Source organism: Rattus norvegicus, chromosome 4 (genome assembly GCF_021556685.1).
Source record: "Rattus norvegicus strain SHRSP/BbbUtx chromosome 4, alternate assembly SHRSP_T2T, whole genome shotgun sequence".
In the NCBI taxonomy this organism is placed as follows: Eukaryota; Metazoa; Chordata; class Mammalia; order Rodentia; family Muridae; genus Rattus; species Rattus norvegicus.
Window position 1 is genome coordinate 148,773,922 of NC_141537.1, and position 23,126 is coordinate 148,797,047.

At 49.5% G+C, this 23,126-nt stretch overlaps 1 protein-coding gene across 4 annotated transcripts in view; it reads left to right on the plus strand.

Annotated features, from left to right (window-relative positions):
- The window catches only part of Hrh1 (histamine receptor H 1), an 83,740-nt gene that overhangs the window by 40,729 nt on the left and 19,885 nt on the right, over window positions 1-23,126 (plus strand). The window contains exon 1 of one of the 4 annotated variants that reach the window (XM_087655892.1): window positions 19,542-19,667. In XM_087655892.1, coding sequence (XP_087512018.1) covers window positions 19,595-19,667 — 73 coding nt within the window. In that variant the 5' untranslated portion in view covers window positions 19,542-19,594. 4 annotated transcript variants of the gene reach the window in all.

Genomic DNA, 23,126 nt, shown 5'->3' on the forward strand with positions numbered 1-23,126 from the left:
ACTTTTAAAATTCAATTAAACCAATCAATGGTTTGTGGTGACTTAGCTCAGGCCCATTTGCAGTGTGGGTTCCTGTGGGTATAGAGTCCTGGGCATGGCTTTCCAGAGAGGTGCTATTTGTTAGCCTTTCACAGAGCTGGAGTCAAGGTAGGAGCTAGGGTTGAGCTCCCCTGAGCAAGGAAGGGATTGCTTCTAAGGGCATGGCTGGTTAGGCTGTCAGCAGGACATTGTTCCTGGTGGATTATTAAATGGGGGCTTCAGTTCTTCTGTGGAGATTAGCAGGGATGGCCCTGGGGTCCTGGTTATGTGGAACTATGTCATAGATATGGCCATCAAAGCTGTCAAGGGAAAGATGCATATGAGATATAAGTACACAAGTATTCTGCCATCTTTGTTATGTCTTGATTATCAGAAGACAGCTGTGCACTGGGACATGGGTTCCAGGAGGCAGGGGCCACACAGGCTGTGTGACAGTGCCACATTGAAATTGGCCTCCAATCTACTGGCCTTGGCATTACCCTCTTGCACATACCCCACCCCACCACCTTCCCTGAGGACTTCTGAAGAGGCCTCTAGAGGGTTTATCCTCTGGGCCATGTCTTCAGCCTGTTTCCATCTTGTAGCAAGCTGCCAAGCTAGGGCCTTTCACAGTGTTCCCTTCTGTACCGCTGATGCCACTTTCAATGGCGTAGCTTCCTGTTCTGTGGACTTGATGTGTTATGAAAGACAAGGTTGACCCTCTCCTGGGGGATAATTTTAGAGAAAATAAATCTTTGCCTTTATATGACGGGTGTTGGAGTTGCAGCGTTGGGGAATACATCCCAACCCCCAGATTCGGGAAGCTTGCAGCCTAGAAGAGGAGAGAGGCACCCCCCACTAAAGAGACAGGCACAAATAGGAAGAGGCACAGGGACACAGACGGTACAGGAGCTTCTGGAAGATGCTTCTGGTCTGCAGCTTGACAAAGGCTAACATCTATACACCTCATGGGCAGAGTCCAGGAGAGGTGGGTTGTGGTAGGATCAGGGCACTCCATTTTTAATGAGCCAAAATGATGCTGATCTGCAGGAAGCTGGATGCCAAATATCACCACAAGGGCAGCAGTCCTGGTATCTTATATGGCTCTGAGAAGCAACTCTACAAAAGGTTCCATCATTGACTCCACCACCGCCGAGGGGCACCTAATTTGCACCAGATGTCTAAACAGCCCTGTCCCAATAGAGGGGGACTCTAGAGGGAGTGGATAGCAAAACCCAAAGATGTGGTACCACAGAGCTCTTGGAAAGAGGGACACTGCACCTCTGCACTGTGCAGTGTTGGTCAGGCTGAAGGGCAAAAACCCGTGGGGGATTGGGGAGTACAGTCTCTTCCCTGGGCTTGTGAATGTGGCTTGCTGGAAAGCATTTTAGTCTTTTTAGGGCAGAAGACTTGAAAGCCATTGAACAGTTTGTGACACAAGGCTACTGAAACTGGGGCATATGGTCTGAGAGCATAGAGGGAACTAGACACTCAGGAAGTCACTGGGTCTCCAGGGGCCTGATGTCATTGGCTGAGTATGATGTTGACCATTGAGGAAAACAAGGGCTGTGCCTGAAAAGTGGCACACTAAAACTGGGTGAATATTCTTCCTCTGGCATTAACTCACTCCCCTGAACTCCAGGCCTACAGCACAGCCTGGGGCTCAAAATAGAAGAGGCCCTGCAATGCACCACCATCTCCCTACAGGCCAGGGCAGCTGGAGGCACACCAGGAGCCTTCACTACAGGGATAGAGACATCTTGGATTAGTGGATGTCCAGGCACCAAGACTACCATCTTAGATGTCCCGAGTCAGGTGAATGATGCCTGCCTCTCTGAAAGAGTCCTTGGCTCTGCGCCCCTAGGAGGGGGCGTGTCTTTTATGTTCAATTCTTTTCACCTGGTCATCCTGTTCTCCTGCTTAGCCATTTCTTGAGGACCCAGCAGTCACAGGCCTATCACCAAGTGTGTCTGCACTCTCTCTTCCTACTCTTCTGTGAATGGTGCTACTTGACATGAGTACTGTGAAGTGGGACTCACCAAGCAGCGAGGAGGCTGGGGCAAGGAGCAAGAGGGTCCATCTGAGGACATGACACAGACTGAAAGAAAGGCAGTCGAGGTTCAGGCAGCCCCGGGCCTGAATAGGGAGGGGAGGAACTAAAGCATGACAGGGAGTCGGTCCCGGTACCTCAGTTACCCTCTGTATTGTTTTACATTACTGTGACCAAAATATTCAAGGAAATGACCTGAAGAGAGGATACATTTTTCTTTTATCCCACAGTCTGAGGACATTTTGGTTTATCATAGTGAGGAAGCATGACAAAGCGACCCCCTCTGAGGAGGCAAGAGGCCATGGCACAATCCATGGCAGCAAGAGTTTTCTTACATCATGACAGTCCAGGAAGCAGAAGGGTCTGAGGAACCAGGAGCTCAGTGGTAATCTTCAAAGATCTGCTGGCCCATTTCTTCCACCTTGGCCCTTCCCCTTCAGGGCTCACAGCCTCCCCAAGTAGTGGCACTCCCAAAATAATGGGAAGAAAACATTCCAGACCTGGGCTTGTGGTGACGTTTCAGATTCAAACTATTACATTCCATTCTGGCCACCCAGAGATTCACGGCCATCACACAGAATGCACTCAATTCAACTTTGAGAATCCCAAATCTCAACACTGTTCAACATTTGAAAATTCGGGATCCTGGAGATGTTGTTCAATGGTGGCCTGCTGCTCTTCCAGAGAACCTGGGTTTGATTCCCAGCATCTACATCACAACTCACAACTGTCTGTAATTCCAGTTCCAGAGGATCCAATGACTTCTTTCGGCCTCTGTGGGTGTGAACACACATGGTTCATATATGTACCTGTAGACAAAACACTTTCATACATAAAACAAATATAAACAAATCTTCTAAAAATTCAAAATTGAAAATCTGTTCAGAGACTTAAGGCCAACTTTAGAGTCCTTGTTCCTATCTGGAAACTTCTGAGCATACCACCCAACACCCAGCTTTTCTATTCGTACTCTGAAACTTCACAGATAGAGCCCACAGCTGACAGCATTCTGGGGCTCCTCTAGCCCACACCAAACTCTTCCACATTTCTTCTGCAAACCAGTTAAATTCCAGAGCCCTAAGAACGACATAATGAAGTTTAATTGTAGCAAATACCCCACTCCTGGTATCAGTTTCCCATCATGCTAACTTTTGCATTGCTGTAACAAAAACATCCCATGGAAACTACTTAAGGGAGGTAGGGTTTGCTTTGGCTCATAGCTTCAGCCTATGATAGTTGGAAGTTCCTAGAAGAACAATTCCATAGACAGGAGCTCTGCCCTCCTTCAGTGCCTCGTTGACTCTTCTCGGAATCTCTCTCCTCATAGAAACCTTAGGGTTGGTCTGTATAAGTTCACACAGCAGCTTGTTATAATTTTGACTGGAGTTTTGTTACATCTATAGATAGTGTTGAGAACAGCTGGCATTCTAAGACAGCAGTGACTTCTCTCTGGGCACATGGAGCTGTCTTGGGTAAGATCAGAGCTGCTTTTCAAACTGGCTAAACTCCCATTTCCTACTCTCCTTCTGCAAAAAGAAAGGGGGGGATTGGGAGGTTGTCTTTCAAGAGTCTGTTGTGTGTCCCAGATTGTACAATCCTTCTGTACATAGTACCTGGTGGGGGGGGGGGGGCAGAGTAATACTTCTTCTCAGGTATTTGCCAGGTCCTGAGATGAATTTCTTCCTCTGCTAAGCCCCAATTCAGGAGCTTCACTAGTGCCACAGCAGTGCTGTTCCACAAGCTCACAGAGCTATCTAGGTAGGAGGCAGAGAGCCACTATTGAAATTCATTGCCCCCAGGTGGAGGATTTGAAGGTGTTTGGGCTGGGGCCTGAGAGTCTGCCTGTAGGTGGCATTGTTGAGCTGAGATGTAGGTCCACTGTTGATATGCATCAGGTTGAGATGGGCCAGGGGCTCCAAGAAGAGCCCTTGGGGCTGGCAGGAGTTCAGAGCTTTCCAAGGACTCAGGGGTGTATGTGGCCAGAGCATGGGTGGGAAGATGGACCAGATGAGGTCACTGCATCTCTGAGGGAGGACTTGGCTCTGTATGGCCTTGTGGGATTGAGGACATAGAGGGAGGGTGTGGGGAAAGAGGACAAAGTCCATGCTAGCTGCTTCCTGGGATGCTGGTGCACATATTTTCAGCAGCCCCCAATGATGACCACTATACCATAGTTGCCATCTAACACAAGAAAACGGAGGCTCTGAGGTGCTCAGCAGCAGCAGAACTAGGCTTCCTGCCTACACCTGGTCAAAGCCCCAGCTCATCACCCCACAGCACCAGCTGCAGTCCCTGATGTTGTCCACTGCCCCTCCCTTCCCAGGTGTGAGGTGGCCTGCCGGGCCAGCCCAGCCCAGCTCCCTCCAGCCCATTCCTTCGGCCTCTGGCCTGTGTCTGTGGTATCCTTGCTTAGGATCCCAGAGGGAAATGTGGGGTCTGGTAATTGGATTCCATTAAGCTTAATTAAGATGTAGATTTGTACAGTGAATGAAGGAAGCAATTTGGAGGCAATTTGGCCAGGCCAGGTCTCTCATCAGCTTCTCTTCTCCGTGGGGAGGTTGGGGATGAGTGCACAGCCACACACAGGCCACATCTGGCCCGCCTCTAGGGAGGAACTCTTCACATTGGAGGAGGACACAATGTGCGGAAACCACTGTTCACAGCATCCACGGGGTGAGGCTTACTGAGATCTGGCCTCTTCATACCCACCTGCAGGGTCTGCCTGCTCCAGAACCCAGTGCAAGATTAAGGCGGTTGGCAGCTCCAGACTCAGACATCCTGGACCCAAATTCCATCCCCACGACATTCTAGCTGTGCTTCCTCAGGCAAGTTTATGAGCCTCTCAGGACCTAAGTTATTCCTATGTGGGATAATCGTGGTGCTGTATCCCAATAAGATGGCATGCAGATGAAATGTGATTTTGCGTGTAAAACACTTAGCGGTGATCTGCTCTGTATAGGAGTCATTGTCATTAGCTTTGCCAGGTCCCTGTGTTCCCTGAGACTGGTGCTGTCTTCCAGCCCCAGGCACGTAGGTCTCCTCTTGTGAGGAGCTGATGTCTGTATTGCTGTTCTTGGATAGCTGTTTCTCCTATTACCAAAGCTAGCCCTTCAGCTGGAACCACTCCTGCTTGTTTCCAGCAGCTCTTGCTCCTTTGTACTGCCTCAGTGGCGGGGCTCGTTCCCAAGTAAATCACACAACTGGCGTTGTTGTTATCATAGCCAGTGCTCTGTGGCATACTCACCTTACCCCTGATGCTGTTTTCATACTCATGGATTGTAGACACTAAGACTCAGAGAGGTAGAGTGACTAGTCTGGAGTCGCACAGCTGGGAAGATGCCAAGTTGAAACGTACACCGTGCTTGTTTGATTCCCAGGCATATCTTCAAGTCTTCTAGCCAGCATGCTTTCTGGTTCCCAGGACCCTACTAGCAGCAACTTCTCAGAGACCCTGCATCCAGGAGCACATCCAGGAGAAGCATGCAGACACACAGGATGGGGCAGGAGGAGTTGAAAGGCAGCAGATGGTAGCCTGAGGCAGAAGGTCTGTGGTGATCGCTGAGTGACCTGGGTCTTCCTAGGGAAGCCAAGGAAGGGGTCAGCCGAGCTGCCCTTAGCCTCAGTGCTGACAGAAGGATGGAAGCATGGAAGGTTTGTGTGGGGAAGGTGTCCCCAGGGTAGGTAGGGATGGAGTGTGGTAGTTGTGTGGCGGTTTGGTGACTGGGACCTCGGGATGGGTGGGGATGACAGTGGAGAGGAGACAGTAAAGGTGGTCAGGGGCCAGGGGTCAGACTGGGCTGGTCTGAAAGGCAGCCTCAGGGTGAGCATGTTGGAAGGTTAGGGTGGTAGCTCTAGAATCACCTAGGCCTGGATCCAACTCTGTGCTCCTCCACTTCTTGCTATGAGACAATGGACAAAACCTGTCACCTCTCTGAGCCTTGTTTCTTCAACCGAAAACTATCAGGGGGTGAGAGCCCTCTCTCTCCTGGGGTGGTTGGGAAGATGTGTGAGGAAATGCCAGCCGATCTCTGCATAATGCCCCCTGCCCTGGTTTTGAAGACAAAGGAAGCAGCCACAGGATGGACAGGAGAGGCATTCGGCCCTAAAGTAGAAAAACAGGTTTCAAATCTGAAAGCCACCAAAAGCAGCAAAATGAAAGAAAGCACTTTAGTAACTGAGCAACCCTCAGAAGGGACTGAGTCTGGCTCTCTGATTTAAATGATATTACAAAGCTGTAATAATGGAAACAGTATGGCATATAGCTAAGAACACTGGCACTGGGGAGACAGAGGCAGGTGGATTTCTATGAGTTCAAAGCCAGCCTGGTCTAGAAAAATGTGCTACAAAACAAAGCATGCATCAATGGGATGGGCTAGGAGCAGAAGTCTACTCACACAGATGAGTTTAACTAATTTAACGACTATGTCATTATGAGGAGTCAGTAGTCTCGTCCATGATGGGTCTAAAAGACTTGATGTCCACGTGCGAGTGAATGGACCTGACCCTCAGCTTACCCATACAGGGAAACCACCTCAACCTCCCCAAAGAGAAAAAAAGCAAAGGTCCTGGTAGCTGTCAGGAAGGATGGGTGTCATGGCTCATCCAGAGCTGGGCCGTGGTAAAGGAGAAGTTTTCGCACTGAGGTGTGTTCCCACTTTGTGGACTATTTGCAAGAGCAGGATGAAGAGTTGAAAGCTGCTGGGTCTGGCAAATTTGTCCTGGTTTTAGTACCCCCTTTCCTGTCTGCTCTACTACTTCCTTAATCTTTTCCTTTAAATCAATTTTAAGTTGACTTGTTTCATTTTTTTGCTTCTTGCCCCCCACCCAAACACTGTATTTATTGAAAGTTTTTTGGGGAAGGCACTTGTAATAGTTCCCCCAAAGCAAAGCCACTGTGAATATTTTAGGGAACATTTTGTAGGCTTTCTGAAAGCAGGCACACCCATGCAAGTGTGTGTCTGTGTCTTCCTGCTGTGACAAAATGCCTGACAAGAGCAGGAAGATTTATCTGGCTTACAGTTCCCACTGTTCATTGTGGGCACACTATGGTGGCAGCAGTCTGCTTGGTCATGTTACAGTCATGGTTGGGAAGCAGAAGGTCAGCTCTCTTTCTCCCTTTCATTCACACTGGGGCCTTGGTCCATACGATGGTGCTACCCACATTCAGGGTGAGCCCTTCTACCATAGCCTAGTCTAAATAACTCTCACGAGCTTGTCTCCTCAGGGATTGACAGTCACGCCTCCCTGTGGCACTACAGAACTCAGATATTCACAGTTGGTACTGTCCCCACCCTGCTGTTCCCCCAGCCCCATGATGGCCGCTCTCTATATTGTGTCTAATAGTCTATACGTCTGAAGCACTCCAGAATGCGAAGCTTCTCTAGAAAGCTGGGACCTTGTACAAAACCATCTTCTGCTTACAGTCACAGTGCATGGGAGTCATGGTCAGTCTCTGTACATACGTAGTGCATGGGAGTCTAATCTCTGCCTACAGGCATAATACATGGGACACGTATGCCAGTCTCTGCCTGAAAGACATAGGGCATGCTAATCTCAGGCTTAGACCTGAGTCTAATAAATATCTCATTATGCAAATAGATCAAAATGCAAAACTGTCTGAAATTCAGACTGTTCCTTGCCCTAGAACTTCAGGTCAGCTTCTCAATCTGACACTCTGCTGAATATGTTTTTGTATGGTGTGGCATGAGGTGTTCTCAGAGAGGACTTGCTGGGTCAAAGGGCGGACACGTTTTACATTTTGAACTAAAAATCACTGACTGCCTCTCTTCAGGAAGTAGTGGAAGCCTCACCTATCCCCCCAGTGCTCCCTGCCTTGTCCCCCCAGTGCTCCCTGCCTTGTCCCCCCAGTGCTCCCTGCCTTGTCCCCCCAGTGCTCCCTGCCTTGTCCCCCCAGTGCTCCCTGCCTTGTCCCCCCAGTGCTCCCTGCCTTGTCCCCCCAGTGCTCCCTGCCTTGTCCCCCCAGTGCTCCCTGCCTTGTCCCCACAGTGCTCCCTGCCTTGTCCCCACAGTGCTCCCTGCCTTGTGCTGCTCACCCAAAGGCTAAAATGTAGAACACCCAGTTCAGAAATGTTAACAGAGGGACTTAGGAGTGACTGATTTGCCCAGAGAATTTTCACTCTTTTCTCTGTGTGTTTGACAATGAAGCCGCTGTGTGGGTTAGAGTTGAGTGCGTGTGTATTCTCTAGCATCTGGGCGCTGCCCCGCAGCTCTCAGACCACCCTGACAGAGTGCCATCGCAGAGGTGGCTCGGCAGACATGCGTCACCCTCCTGGAGGCTGGAAGTTTGTGCTCAATGTCAGTGTGGAGGCCTTCAATGGCCTCCTTCCTGCTGTATCCTCACATGGCAGGAGGAAACTAGTGAGTTCTTCCTCTTCTTACAAGGACCATCTTGGGATGGGGCCACCTAATGGCCTTCTCTAAGCCTCATGACTCCCTAAAGATCTTACCTCCTAATGCTCTCCCACAGAGAGTCAGGCAATAACATGTGTGTTTGTTAAAGAGGGGTCACAGCACCCAGTCCACAGGACAGGTCTGGGAGCTGGTGGGATGGATCACCACTTTGAGGAAGGGGTCTCTTGGCTCCCCTCTAGTGGTAACCAATGAGCCCTGTTATTTGTTGAACATTTAGTGTGTCCGGTTCTGTGGCAAGGAAACACTCTTTGGTTTGGGCCCACCCAGTCTTACAGACCCCCTTGTCACCATATGTGAGCCTTAATAGCTCCACTTTACAGGAGAGACCATGGGCTCGGCTGGAAAGGAAGGAGCCTTAGAGACACACTCTTAGTCCTTGTACTGTCCAGGAAGACTTCAGTTTCTGGGAGCTGGGGCTTTAGCTTGATCCCCTGAGTTCTACTCCAGTGTCTACACAAGATAGTCTCACCAAACGTTGGAAGGAAGCAGCTCAGCTCTGCCTCAGAAGGGTGTCTTTATCTTTGCTCGTTTCCTTTGTCTCTGTCTTTCGTTCTGTCCCCTTCGGATTTGTTTTTATTACTTGTAGTTCTGTGAAGGTGTAGATGCATGTCTGCATAAAGACATATGCATGCAAATCCAGAGATTCTGGATCCCCCGGGGCTGGAGTTGCCGATGGTTGTGAGCATCCTGCCACCGGCTGTGGGAACCAAACTCAGGTCCTCTGGAAGAACAGCAAGTGCTCTTAACTGCTGAGCCATCTCTCCTGTCCCAACATTCTTCTTAAAGATTTAAGTGCATGTGTTCTACCTATGTGTGTTTGTATACTCTATGTGTGCCTGGTGCCCACAGAGGCCGGAAGGGATTCCCTGGTATTAGAGTTACAGATAGTTGTGAGCTGTCATGTGGGTGCTGGGAACTGAACCCAGGTCCTCTGCAAAAACACCCAGTGTTCTTAACAGCTGAGCCATTTCTCCAGCCACCTTCTCCTTGTCTCTTAAGTGGGGCTAAACTTACCCTTGTCAAGCTGCCTTCAGGACAAAATGGGATGATGTTGCTTGTACATCTTAAGCAATAAATTAAAGCACCTGCCATTCTTCCGTGCCCATCCATTTAGAGGTGAAATCCTGGATGCAATGAGCAGGGTACCATGGAGACAGATGTGGCTCTGCACTCTCAAAGCCCACGATTTACCTTCTCAATAAGTATTAGCTGAGTGCCTGTGCTATGTGACATGTCTGACCAGTCCATCAGAAGCTAGAACATAAACCAGAACCATGTGGAATACCGAATACTCCTAACCTCTCCCTCCTGGAGCTCAGACAACCTGAGGAACACTTCTGTAACAAGCAGCACTAAGCTGAGTTAGCTCAGTTAGCCCCTGTCTAATGTGTGTGAACCCTGGGTTCCATCCTCAACCCTGGAAGAAATGTAAAAAGTAGCAGGATGTGGGGATATCCTGAACATAAAGTGTTTGCTGAACAAGCATGAGGGCCAGAGTTCAATCCCCAGCACTTACATAAAATCCGAGTGTAAGCCCAGCATTGGGAAGTCAAGGGGAAGGCAGGGGGATGTCAGGCTTATGGCCAGCCAGTCTCACCTCCATCTTGGCAACCTCCAGGTTCTGCAAGAGACCCTCTCTCAACAAATGAGGTGGAGAGAGACTGAAGAAGACCCTGTGGTTAGCACTGGTGTCCACCTCACAATGAGCTTCCACTGGCCTCCTGATTCTGATGGGTTCTCTCACACCACAGGCTTTGAGAAGGGCTGGGTCAAGTGGACAACCCATCAGAACACGGGCAGTGGGGTTCATGCTGGGGAGGAATGGCGGGGCATTGCTTCCCGCCATCAAATGGCGCTTCACTGTGTGCCCAATGCCAGCCACAGACCCACAGTTACATTTTTTGCCTCAGGAATCTTAGATGCCAGTTTCCTCCCGCTGTGAGGTGGTTGTCTACAGGGCTCTGCCTTCCTTCAAATGGGGAGGAAAAAGAAAAGGCTTTCTATCTGCTCTGAGGCAAATGTGTCACTTCAAATGGATTCTTTCCTAGCTTGGATGCAGTTCTCATCCCTCTCCGGTGAGTCACCGCAGATGCTGCCTTTTCTTGCTGCCTCTGGTTAGCAGAGAGCAGGTTTCACGGAGCGTCCCAGGCACATCCCGAAATGCTGATTCTCTGAAGGCCACCGTAGAACTCCACCCAGCCCCGTGGGGAAGGCCGTGGTCCTGTGGCTTCCTGGAGGGCCTTTTCACTGCAGTGATTTGTCAGCCTGGCTTGCTCACATCCAGCCTCTGCGGTGTTCTTTGCAGACTGCCTGGATGGGTGACAGCCTACTGGGTTTGATGGGATTAGGCTCCAGTTTCCTCACGATATTCGTATGTACAGCCAATTGGTTGGTCCGTTTACAGTCAGTCAGTCAGTCAGTCAGTCAGTCAGTCAGTCGCAGAACATAGCCACCAAGAACGTGGGCACTGGAAACCATCCCCCACAGCTCCGCTTTCTTCGCTCAGGTCAAAGCCAAATTTCTTACCATGTCCCCATTCCACCCACTGTCAGCTCCAGCCACACCTAATTCTTTGCCGTTCACCTTACATGCCAGGGCATGTCCTCCCCAGGGCCTTTGCACTGACTGTCTTCTTTCTGGGATTTTTTTTTTCCCCAAAGGTGTCAGTATCATCGATTCTCTCATTTTTTAGGTCTCTGCTTGGGTGCCACCATTTCACCTCAACCACTTTAACCCATCAATAATACCCCAAGGCATTTTCACTACCTGGTATATTGTTTATTTCCTGGGGTTTTTCCTTGTGCCCTGTGTCTCCCCACTAGAATAAGGGCACTTATAAGTAGGACTTCTCTATGTTCCCATATGTCTAATGTACTATAGGACCATAATGAGGGTTGCTTGATGGACTGGCTGGCTGGCTTTGTTTTTACTAACTGTGCGACTAGCTCTGTGTGATTAGCATCTCTGATCCTTGGTCTATACATTCATAAAATGGGTTTGCACTGTGAGAAAGGTCTGCCCGGTTAGAAGTCTGTATGGCTAAAGAGGTTTGCATGGTAGACAAGATAGCTTATCTACTTCTGGTCTTTTTGTATAGCTGTCACAAATTGCCCGAGACTGGGTCATTTATAATGAACAGAAATTTGTTTCTCACAGTGTGGAGCTGGTAAGCTCAGAATTAAGGTTTTGGCAAGTTCCTATCTGGTGAGGGCCTTCCTCAGTGGCACTCCCCTCGTGTGACACGAGAGATGAAAGAGTGGAGACTTTCTGGAACCTTGATTGTAAAGATTGATCATCCGGGAAGTAGCTGGCATGATCTCTGCCTCCTAAAGGTGCCATATCTTCTTACCATTGTCAGCATTTATTGATATTGACACTGAGACTCGAACCAAGGACCTCAAACCCACCAAGCATGTGCTCTGCCTCTGAGCCACACCCCAGCGCAGATCCACTTCTTAGTGCCATTGCCTTGGGTGTTTCAGCTGGGCTGCAGAGGAACACAGACATTCAATCCATAGCCACACACATGTCCTAGTGAATGATCTACATGACGCTCGGAGATGGCATGGGTCTGGCCGTGTGGCTCAAATACAAAGGCTTCTCTGGGCAGGCGTGGTGAGCTGGGCCCCTGGTCATGTGGGATGGTGGTATAGGGGGTGGCACTGTGTGAACCAGGAGGCTTCAAAGAGGGAGAGCTATGGGTCTGGTCAGAAAAGCTTCCAGAATGTGAGGAGCAGGGAGAGCAGAACGAGCATGAAGGGAGGCAGGCTGCCTTTTCCTTTGTGGGAGAAGAGCTGCCCCTGGTGCCTTCTGGGAAGCACAGTCGGTGGAACTTAGGAATGATTCTGAGCCTGCTCAGAGCAGGGGGCTGTGCAGCCAGAAGGCAGGTGCCTGAGCACCGCCCTGCTCACTGCCACAGCCCCTCTGGAGGGTGACAGAAAAGATCACAAGCTTGTTATTCTAATACCAGGGTCACCTGAGAGTGTCCCTGAATGGAGTCCCATATCCAGAAGAAACCAGTCATTGGTTGTGGTGGTATTTCCGGGCACCAGGCATGGCGCCGTTTTGTAGACTAGGTGGCCAGTCTGTGAGGGAATGAAAAATGAAGGCTCCTTCTCCATTTACCATCCACTTCTTCACTCATCTATGCCCTCAACCAACACAGTGCCTTACTATGTCCAAATCAGTGTGCTCAGTGGGCGGCCCAGGCTCGGCACTCCGCCTTGGTGTCTCTGTCTCATTGTCTACTCGGAGGAAAAGAAATTCTGTAACTGAAGAGATGTGGAAGAGGCAGTTTCTCATTTTCCATTGTGTGTCAGCTCTGTTGGTTTGTCAAGCCACCCAAAGTAGGTTTCTGGGTCCACAGTGCAGATTCAGAAGGAAGGAATCCGGTGGTGGGTTAAAGATGGCTGCTTTGTCATTAGAGGACAGGACAGGGAGATGGTGTTTCTTGCACCTTCCCCTGGTGCAGTGAGCTGGCCGGCACTAGGCTTCCCCCCTGCCGGGGAATATAGCAGAGCAGAATTTTCTGACTCCACAGTTGGCAAGTGTGATGAGGTTAATAACTCACTGTAGAGAGTTGTGAAAATTCAGAACAATAATAGTGACAAGAATGGATGTCTCAGTGAGAACTCAGTTTGCAGGGTTCCTTCAAAGATGTGCCGTGCCAGGCTCTTATCCCCAGTATTCAACCTCACTCTCAAGACCTCCAGGCCCACATTTCAGCTTCTTGTTGTTTATAGTTATTGGTATTGTTGTTCTTTGGGGCTTTTTGTGCTAGAGTTTCTGCTACATAGCCCAGGCTGGCCTTGTTCCAGCTCCTGTCTCAGCTCCTGAGAGTTAGGGTTACATATATCTTGTATTGGATGTTATAGAATGTCTCTCCTCATCCTGTAAATGGAAGGAAACCCTGCCACATGCTGCAAAGTGGGTAGACTATAAAACCAGCCTGAGAGCTGGATCAGCAGTAAAGACACCAGTTGCCAAGCCTGACAGCCTGAGTTCAATCCCTGGAACTTGCATGGTGGAAGGGCAAAATTGGCCTTGGCATGTGGCACATTATCCTATGACTTCCTGTACATGGGCATGGTGTAACACACACACACACACACACACACACACACACACACACACACACACACACACAGGATAGATAGATAGATAGATAGATAGATAGATAGATAGATAGATAGATGCGCAATAACAATAAAACTAATGTATCACAAGAGGAACAAGATTGTGTGACTCCATATACATGAGGGGGTCGGGTTCATAAAGACAGAAAGTAGAATGGGTTACCCGAAACTGGCTGGGGGAGGGGAGAGGTGGGAAGTTATTTAATAAATTTGGAATGTCAGTTATTCAGGGTATAGGGTTCTGGAAACTGGCTGCACAAAACAAATACATAATATCACTGAACTGAGTGTTTGCAGGTTGAAGAAGGCACTTTAAAAAAAAAACAAGTTTTTTAAGGGGACAAAGAAAAGACAACTGTGTGAGGTGCCAACCACTTCCGAGAGCTGGGGATGATGGACAACCAGGCATCCTGTGCCTCCTAGAGAGGGCAAGCACCTACCCAAGGTGTCAGACTTGAGTCTGAGCGGCATCTAAACCTTACCTGCAGAGCACAAAGGGTTCAGGACTGTGTGTGACTCACGGTGAGCCCAGCTGTGCAGCCTGCACACCAGACAGCATCATTTTCCACCCAGCCGAACCCCATCCCTTTCTCCCCAGAAAGAACAAGGAAGTGAAATGGATAAAGCAAATTGAAAGGGGGCTGGACACACAGTAAAGGCGCTTGCTGCTCTTCCTGAGAACCCAAGTTCAGTTCCCAGCACCCACATGGTAGCTCAGAATCATCTATAATTTCAGTTCCGGGGTTATAAGGCTCTCTTCTAGTCTCCAAAGTCACTACACACATGTGGTACACACACACACACACACACACACACACACACACACACACACACACACACACGGAGACACTCATACATTCAAAACAAAGTTGAGTTGTCTGATTAAAGGTCAGAGTTAAAGGTCAGAGGCTGAGGTGTAGTTCATTAGGAGAGGACTTACTACATAGCATGAGAACTGCCCTGGGTTCTATCTTGGCACCTCAAAAATTAAAAAGGCTTATCAAGTTTTTCAAGTGGGCAAGAATATAAAGTCTTGGGGTCCTCTCCCTTTCTCCCTCCCCCTTCTCTACATATCTACCTACCTACCTCTCTCTCCCTCTCCCTTTCCTTCCTGCCTTCATGTGTGTGGGTACATGGTCTTGCATGTGCTCAGGTACCTGTGGAGGCCAGTGGTGGGGTCAGATATCTTCCTCTATTGCTGTCCACCATTTTTGAGGCAGGACCTCTTGGTAAACCTGGAGCTCACTAACCGACTGGACTGGCTAGGCAGACAACCTCAGGCCCCCACCTGCCCCCACCTTCCCAGCACTAGGGTTATAGGTCCATTCTGTGCAGCTGGTTTCCCAGCACTGGAATCACAGCTGACTTCTTCTGAATGCTGGGGTCCCTGTGTTTGCACAGCAAGCTCTTTACTTACTGAGTCATCTCTCCAGTCCTTCGGGTGCATTTTTTTTTTACAAATGTTAAGAGTCTTTAACATCAGAATAACTATCTCTTGTGGGAGCCATAGTTGGAGGGCATGGATGAATTCATGCCACATTTGTGCAGTGTTTGTTTTATGAAAAACAAAACGAAAGCAACCTTTGGGGTAAGGAAGGCAGCTGTTGGATATATCACAAGGGCTTCCATCCAAACCTGGATTTGCCATCTTGTTAGCTCCGTGACCTTCTGCAAACTGCTTAACCTCTCCGTGCCTTGCTTTCCTGTCTGGAAGAGTAACAGTAATTACCTCTTGGCGATGTGGCAGGAACTTAATAAGACAATACAGAGAAGTCTTTAGGCTCCACATCTGACCTCAAACAAGCACTGCCGATTCGGTAACACGGAGAGGCCTTGAAGATGAGGTCAGCAACACCACTTTAACTCTAGCCTGACCTGTGGCGTGCCATGTGCTCTCCGCAAAGTGGCCTCTGTCTGAAGTCATGGTCCCTGTACGGTGGTCCCAGTTCCCATCACGAACAGAGATACCAAGTTTGAGCGACCTGCTCGCTGCAACAGAAGCACATAGAAACAAGCCTTGGACTGGTGGTCCCATGGGAAGCTGTGACAAGCAAGAAGTGCAGCATGGCGAAGGCTCCCGTGGGTACCTGAAGGTGAAAATACAGGCCCAGCACACAGCTGAGGCAGTAAATTGGTTTCTGTCACCTTGCATGTCAAAGTCAAGCTGGCTTTTTCCTCCTAAACTGCAAACCCTGCCCCCCTCCCTACAGCCTGAGCCAAACTCCAAAGAACAGCTGAGTTCAAGGTCACCATAGCAAGCTCAGAACAGATAGTTCAAGGTTACTATAGCAACTTGGGAATGGCTGCCTGTGTTTCTGTTCTCTCTCTGTATGCATCACTTTGATGTCTGTCCTCTTCAGGATTTGATGTCTGTCCTCTTCAGGCTTGGAACCTGGGACCTCATGTGTCTGAGGCAGGTCCTTTGCCATGGAGCCGCATCCCAGCCCTGTGGGAGGGTGACGTCATGCAGAGTGAGTGCCTCCAGGGAATACTGGATCCACTTGAGTTCCTGCCACTCTGCTACCCAGGACTAGAAAATGTCCGCACCTTGTTGAACTCATTGGTGGAAGGCCCCATTCCAGTGCGGACAGACCTCTCCTAACTCTGTAGATGTGGTTCAGTGTGAGTAGCACAGGACTTATGAGCACTTCAGTAGTGTGGTTCAGTGACACCAATTATGTTCACATGCAGCTACTTCCCCTGCTCCTCTCTAGAATGCCTTTGCCTTTCCACACTAAACTGTTCCCTTCAACCCTAGCTCTCCGTTCTCCTCACCCCATTTCTAACCCAAGGCTTTTTGCACCCATCCTTCTTTTGCTCTGAGAATTCATTATCCCATAAGAGTGGGCTCTTGGGTCTGGAGAGATGGCTCAGTGGTCAAGAGTGCTTGCTGCTCTTACAGAGAACCTGAGTTCTGTTCCCAACACCCACATGGTGGCTCACAACCCTCTGTAACTCCAGTTCCATGTGATTTGGCGCCCTCTTCTGGCCTCTTCAGGTACCTGCACATAGGTGCTGTACATTCACACAGACACACATAAAATTTTAATTTAAAGAATTTTAAGGTGGACCTTTTTTGGGTCAGTGCAAGGGATAAAACCCAGGACTTTGCATGTGCTAGGCAGGTACTCTGTCACTGAGCTGTCTGTGAAATTGGCCCTGCATGTTGTGTTGTAGCATGTGGCAGGATAGCATGTAGTGTTCTTGTATGACCAAATAGCACTCCACTGTGGATGAGGTACTTTTCTCTGACCCACAACCCAACAAAAACCAAGTCAAGGAAGGGAGGCTTTATTTTTTACTCACTTTGAGGATACAGTGCCTCGTGGCAGTTATGGTGGGCACAGTGTCAGGAGCATGGGACAGCTGGTCACATTGCAGCTGCAGTTAGGAAGTGGAGAGAAGTGAATGCTGGTGCCCAGCTGTCTGTCCCCTTTTTATCCAGTCAGGAGCTCCGGCCCATAAAATGGTAACACACACAGTTAGGATGGGGTTTCCTACATCTGATAACTTACTCTAGAAACTCCCTGACAGATGTGCCCAGATGTTTGCCTCCTAAAACGTTTCTGTGTCTTGTGAAGTGGCAGTCAATGTTAACCATCATATCCTGTATGTTGGAACCACACTGTGACCACTCTTGCCTGTTGTTGACTCGAGGGCTGTTTCTCCGTGTGGCTGCTATGAATGGTGCTCTAGTATACATGGCTTTCCTCTGACAGGGTCCAAAGCTGTGGCTGTGTGGTAGAGTCCTTCCCTATTTGCGAAGCCCTAGGGTCTACACACCCCACAGAAAACCATCCTGTTATCCTTATGTAACCTGGTGTTCCAGGGAAACATCTCAAGGAGGTACTCCAGTCCGTTGGCAGCTTCTCCAATTCCTGCCCCTGGCTCAGAGACTAGAAAGTTCCAAGACAGTTGGAGGCAGGGTCTGTGTGAGGGCAGCAGGGCTGGGCTGGGACAAGGGGTCATAACATCCTGAATATTTGAAGTGGTAACCTCCCTGCGCTGGGAGGCTCTCCCGGGAGCCATTTGTGATTACTTTCTACTTCCCAGCATCTGCAAGCAGTTCCCTGAGAGGTTGCTGTGTGGTTGGACAGCATTGTCCTGTTGAGTTTTAACTAAAACATCCAAATATGGACTGCTGGCCTATCGTTCATCTGTCCAGTTATTGACCTCTCTCAGAGAGTTCACTGGTGTGATTCAAACTGCTACATGAGTTCTGGAAAGCACAAGGCAGGGGAAATGTGGAGTAAAGTTGGGGGCCCTGTTTCAAAAGCTGCAGACGGGGAGGTGCAGTGGCTCAAGTTGCTGACTGCAACGTGCTCTGTAGCCAGATGCCACTCAAGGAGAAGACAGAATGAGGCATCCCCTGCCCAGTGTGGTCAAAGGCACTGGGGGAATCCTCTCTCCATCCCAGATCGGTCCAGCCTGTCGTTTCTCAGCAAGATGCCTTGCCTGCCTCCCATCAAGCACTGCAAAGCTTGGTCACTGTTGTCCAGATGTGTCTGGAAGAGTTCTGACTTCCAGGCTGCTCACTGCAGGGCAGATGTTCCCGAGGAACCGCCCTCTGGGCCGGGGAATGTTGAAGCCCTTCTCTGTGTTGCTCAGCTGCTCTGAGTGCTCCCTGGGGGAGCACAGAGCAAGGAAGGTGGGGCAGAGCCAGAACAGGGGGCTCTGAACCCTCTGAGCACATCTGTTCTCCTTTATCTCTTTTAGAGAAGTATAGATGTGAATCAGCAGCAGCACTACCCAGACAAAGCGGGGAGAGAGGGTGAAGAACTCTCTAGCCTCGCTTGACGAAGAAGTTGGATAAAATTATGAGGCAATGGGGGACACATGAGTCTCTGTAAACAAAGACTGAGATGATCCCCCCACCTCTATTTATCCTCACCCCCCAAAAATAAGGGCAGGCAAAAGAAAGAAGCCATGTCCCTCTGCCATCTGCTTTCCTCTCTTCTGAGCCCCTGCAGTGTGAGGCTGGTTAGTGCAGGACCCTCCTAGCTGACGGAGGTCAATGGTCTTGAGCTTGCTATCCTGCAGTTTAGGTAAGGGAGAGAGGAGGCATCTCACCCAGGCAGGAGCGTAGGTTCGGCGCCTCTCTGGAGTTTAGGTTAAGGATTGTCTGTCACAGGCAATGGTATAGAGGTCTCTTCAGACCTGGCTTCAGTTCACAGAGGCTCCATATTGAAACTGTGAGCAGAGACAAGGAGTGGCGTCTCCTCTGACAATGTGGCTGAGGGTTAGTTAGGTAAGAGCTGGGCTAGGGATGAGGTTGAGCTGGGGCTGTGGCTTGGGAGCAGACTCTGCCTTCCTAGGGTGACCGTTCACTCTAGACACTGAGATAAGGTGAGGATGGTGCGGGGTGAGGTGGTGGCTGCTGGCGTCAGAGCTACATAAAGGATGCAGCACTTGGCTGTGAGACTATGCCAGAGTCAGATCTGTGTCTCTGAGGCCTTTGTGGGCCGTCCCAAATCCAGGACCCCAGAGTTCACTTGGGGCCAGCAGGGTTTCACAGGTCCCTTGAAATCTCAGACAGGATCAAGTGTGGTCATAGGATGGTACACTTTCCACCTTTCCTGTCGGGAAGCTGCTGCCTTTCCTTCCTGGGGTGGCAGACTGATCAGAACCACTTGAGAAGCCCGCCTGCAGGTCCCCAGGGCCAGGCCTGGCATCTCCAGAGGACAAGCAGGGAAGAGAAGACAGGGACAGTTCTTGCAGGGTACAGGCAGCCTCTGAAGCCTCTGAATACCCTAGGGAGAGCCTCTTGGCACCAAAGACCCAGACATGACTCAGCCCTCTCCAGTCAGCACCCACAGCCTGAGCAAGTCTGCTTAGCAATTAAGCAATTACAGCCCAGCTTGATAAGGCTTAGAACTGAAGTACACAGAATTGAGAAAGCCCCAGAGAAGGAAGTAGGTGAACTTGCCTTGTGAGGTCAAGGAATACCCAACAGGAAGTGATGTCAGAGCTGGGAGTTAGGAGCCAAGGGAAGGCCTTGGTGTTTCCTGGCAGAGAGAACATCGTAGACACAGGTGGGTGGTGAGGTGCACTTGATGGGACTGGGTGTGGAAAGTTAGGTGTCCTAAGGTGTTTGTGTGGAAGCAGCCTCTCTCTGGGCCCTGGGCCCCTCCACAGAGCGCCTGTCTTGATATCTCTAATGGGAGTAGAGAACAGGAAAGAGACTTTTGGGGAGAGCCAGGCTGGTTTGTTAAACAAATGACTTGGTGCCCTTCCAAGGATCAGAATGAATGACTGGAATGGGGAAGGGAGGAGAAAGGAGAGTAAAGGGGCCCACTGAGGCAGGCTGGAGGTTTTAGGAGAAGGAAGGGAGAATTAAGGGCAGGTGGATGTCAGAGCCAGCGAGGTCCCCATAACATTAGGATCCCGCCTCTTTAAGGCCCCAGTAGAGTTTTCAAGATAGATTTTAGATTTATGTTTAAATTATATGTATACGCGTGAGTCTGTGGAGGGAATGAGTGTGCACGCGAGCGGTGCAGGTGCCTGCCACAGGCAAAAGATGGCCTCCGATCCCCTGGAGCTGGAGTTACAGGTGCATACTCTTAACTGCCAGGCGGCTCCTCAGCTCTCCAGAAGAGATTTTAGTGACTTCAAATGTACGCACGGATACCTGTGTATATAGGTACAAATACGTGTCTTCCTCTGTGTGCATATTTACAACTTGATGCTGGCTGTAATGCCCTGGGTGTGGAGCGGACGCAGCCCCATGTCTCATGTGCTCACCTTCATTTACATAGAGCTGGCTTTCCATTATAATCTGACAGTGAAGATCCAGAAGAGCTTGGAGCAGGGCACAGAGGTGACAAGGACGTCGTCTGGCTTCTGTATAGAGGATGGATGGAATAGGTAGTCCAGCGAGGAAGCAGCCAAGGATTTGAGGGACAGCTTTGCTCTCTGTTGGCAGTGAGGGCTAGACGTCAGCCTCTCTGTCCTCCAGTGTATGGTTTAGTTTTGTCTTTTGAAGCAAGGTCTCCTCCCTATGGAGACTGGCGGAGACTTGAAATGCTCTTGGTTCTGCCTTCCCCCTGCATTCGGGGCTCATGGGTGTGTGCTGCCCCCAGCTCACGTAGAGAGTTTCCAGGAAAGGCTAAGAGCTGCTAGGAATATCTTCCAACCTGTGGGTAATTAAGAGCTGGGTCTTTTCCGTGTTTGTGTGCGTGTGTGTGTGTGTGTGTGTGTGTGTGTGTGTGTGTGTGTGTGTGTATGTATGTGTGTGTGTAAACCTGCACCCAGAGAGAAGTGTACATTGGCTGCAGAGAGCCGCAGTGAGGCACCTGACTCTCCTGTCTTACTGCAGCTTGTGGGGCTGTCTAGGTGAGGCCACTCTGTACTTGGTCCAGCATCCAGGAACTCCCTGTCTCCTTAAGTGAATATGCTCTGTCCTTACATAACCTTTGCTACAGCGAACAGACCAAAGTGAGTGAGGTCCGCTGCCTGCAGCCAGGGAAATGATGGCTGGTGAGCCTGACCAATTAGCCAGCAGGACAGAAAGTTCTTGGAAGAGCTGGGTGGCACATGGCCCCCATGCTCCCTAATTCTCAAGGGACCAGAGAGGTAGGCATCTTGTGTGTGGCCCTATCTCCAGCAGCTCAGCCAAGCATAGCACCTGCTACCACATTACTGCTTAATTAATGGTTCCTGAATATATTAATGAATTAGCATTACATGAAGCCCAGCAATGGATGGTATTGGGTCTGAGCTGGATGAGTCAATGCCAGGAAATCACTGTTGAGCCTCTCTGCCTGCTGGGTGTTGATTTCAGGTGGCAGATGACAATCTTGGGCTACACTGAAGCTATTTGGAGGATTTTCAAGACTGTGCCCTAGGACAAATAAGTCAGAATTGTGTCCTCGGTGGGACTCATGTCACAGTCCTTAAAGCTCCTTGTGCTGGAGATACAGGCGAATGTCTCATCCCCTGCTCGGGTGAGAACAGAAGTACACATGACTTCATTCATTCATTCATTCATTGATTCATTCATTCATTCGAGCAGAGTGTTAGAAGCCTGAATACAGAGTTGAAATTCCATCACAGGATGGCTAGTACTCAGGACTCCAACTTGAGTTTTGAGAATAGTACCATGAGAAGCCCCAGAAAGGAATACCTTACTTCCATAGCTTACTTCTGTCACTGTCTGAGCCTACTTCAGAGCCTGCTGAAGGACACAGAAAAGCTTGGAAGAAAAAGGAACATTGGAGATGATGGGCTTTGTGAGTGGCCATCGATATGGATCAGCAGTAAAGACACTTGCCGTCAGGCCTGACAACTTAGGTTCAATCTATGGGACCCCATAGAAGAAGGAAAGAGCTGATGCACACATGTGCTATATAACATGTGTGCACATGCACATATGCACACACACACACACACACACACACATACACACACACACATACAGAGCATACACATTCATCAAGGGAGTGAATGGAGAAACACATTTAAGATGGTCTTTCTGGGGTAAGTAGAAGCCGGTTAATAATCTTCTGTATCTCTCATTCCTTCTTTTCCTGCCATTGTATCCCTCCAGCATTGGAGAATACGGTCGGGCACATGCTTAGCAAACATTCTCCTATTGCATTATTCCTGAACCCTTCATTATTAACAATAATGTTTATATTACTCTGTGAGTGGAGAGAGAGAGAGAGAGAGAGAGAGAGAGAGAGAGAGAGAGAGAGAATGTACTTGCTTGTGTGTGCAGATAAGTGCACATGTGTGTACCTGTGCTGAGGCCAAAAGAGGAAGCCATGTGTCTTGCTCTCCATCTTGTCCCTTTGAGATAGTCTCTCACTGAGCTTAGAGCTCACTCTCCCCCAGCCCTTGGTAGCCCGGTAGGTCACAGTAATCCTCTGTCTCAGCTTGCTCTCACTCTCGGTACTAGGGTGGCACAGTCACACCTGGCTTTTTAATATGGGTGTTTGGAGTCTGAACTCAGTTTCTTGTATTTCAGCAGCAAGCACTCTTCCTCTCCTCTCCTCTCCCCTCCCCTTCCTATTTCTCCCCTCCCTTTCTTTCAGTCCTGGGGTTCTAACCTAGGCTTTCATGCATACTGGCAAAGTACTCCCAACTCTGGTTAAGAGCACTGGTTGCTTTTGCAGAAAACCTGGGTTCAATTCCCAGTACCCGCAGGGCTGGTCACAACAAACTGGGAATCTAATTTCAAGGGATCTGATACCCTCTTCTGGTCCCTATGGGTACTGCATGCACACGGTGCCCGAACACCCATGTAGGCAAAAACATTCATACAACATAAAATAAACTAAACAACTCTTTAAAAAAAAATTGACACTCTGCCTTGCCACATTTTTGTCTAGGTCCACTCTGAACTTGAGATCCTCCTGCTTCAGCCTCCCAAGCACTGCAGTAAGGATGGCCTTTGCTTTGACTGCTCTGTAGTGCTCAGACAGACTTAGACGTCTTCCTTCATGGATGAGAATAGTGGCACTGTGGTGAGATTTCAAATGTTCCCACAGTTG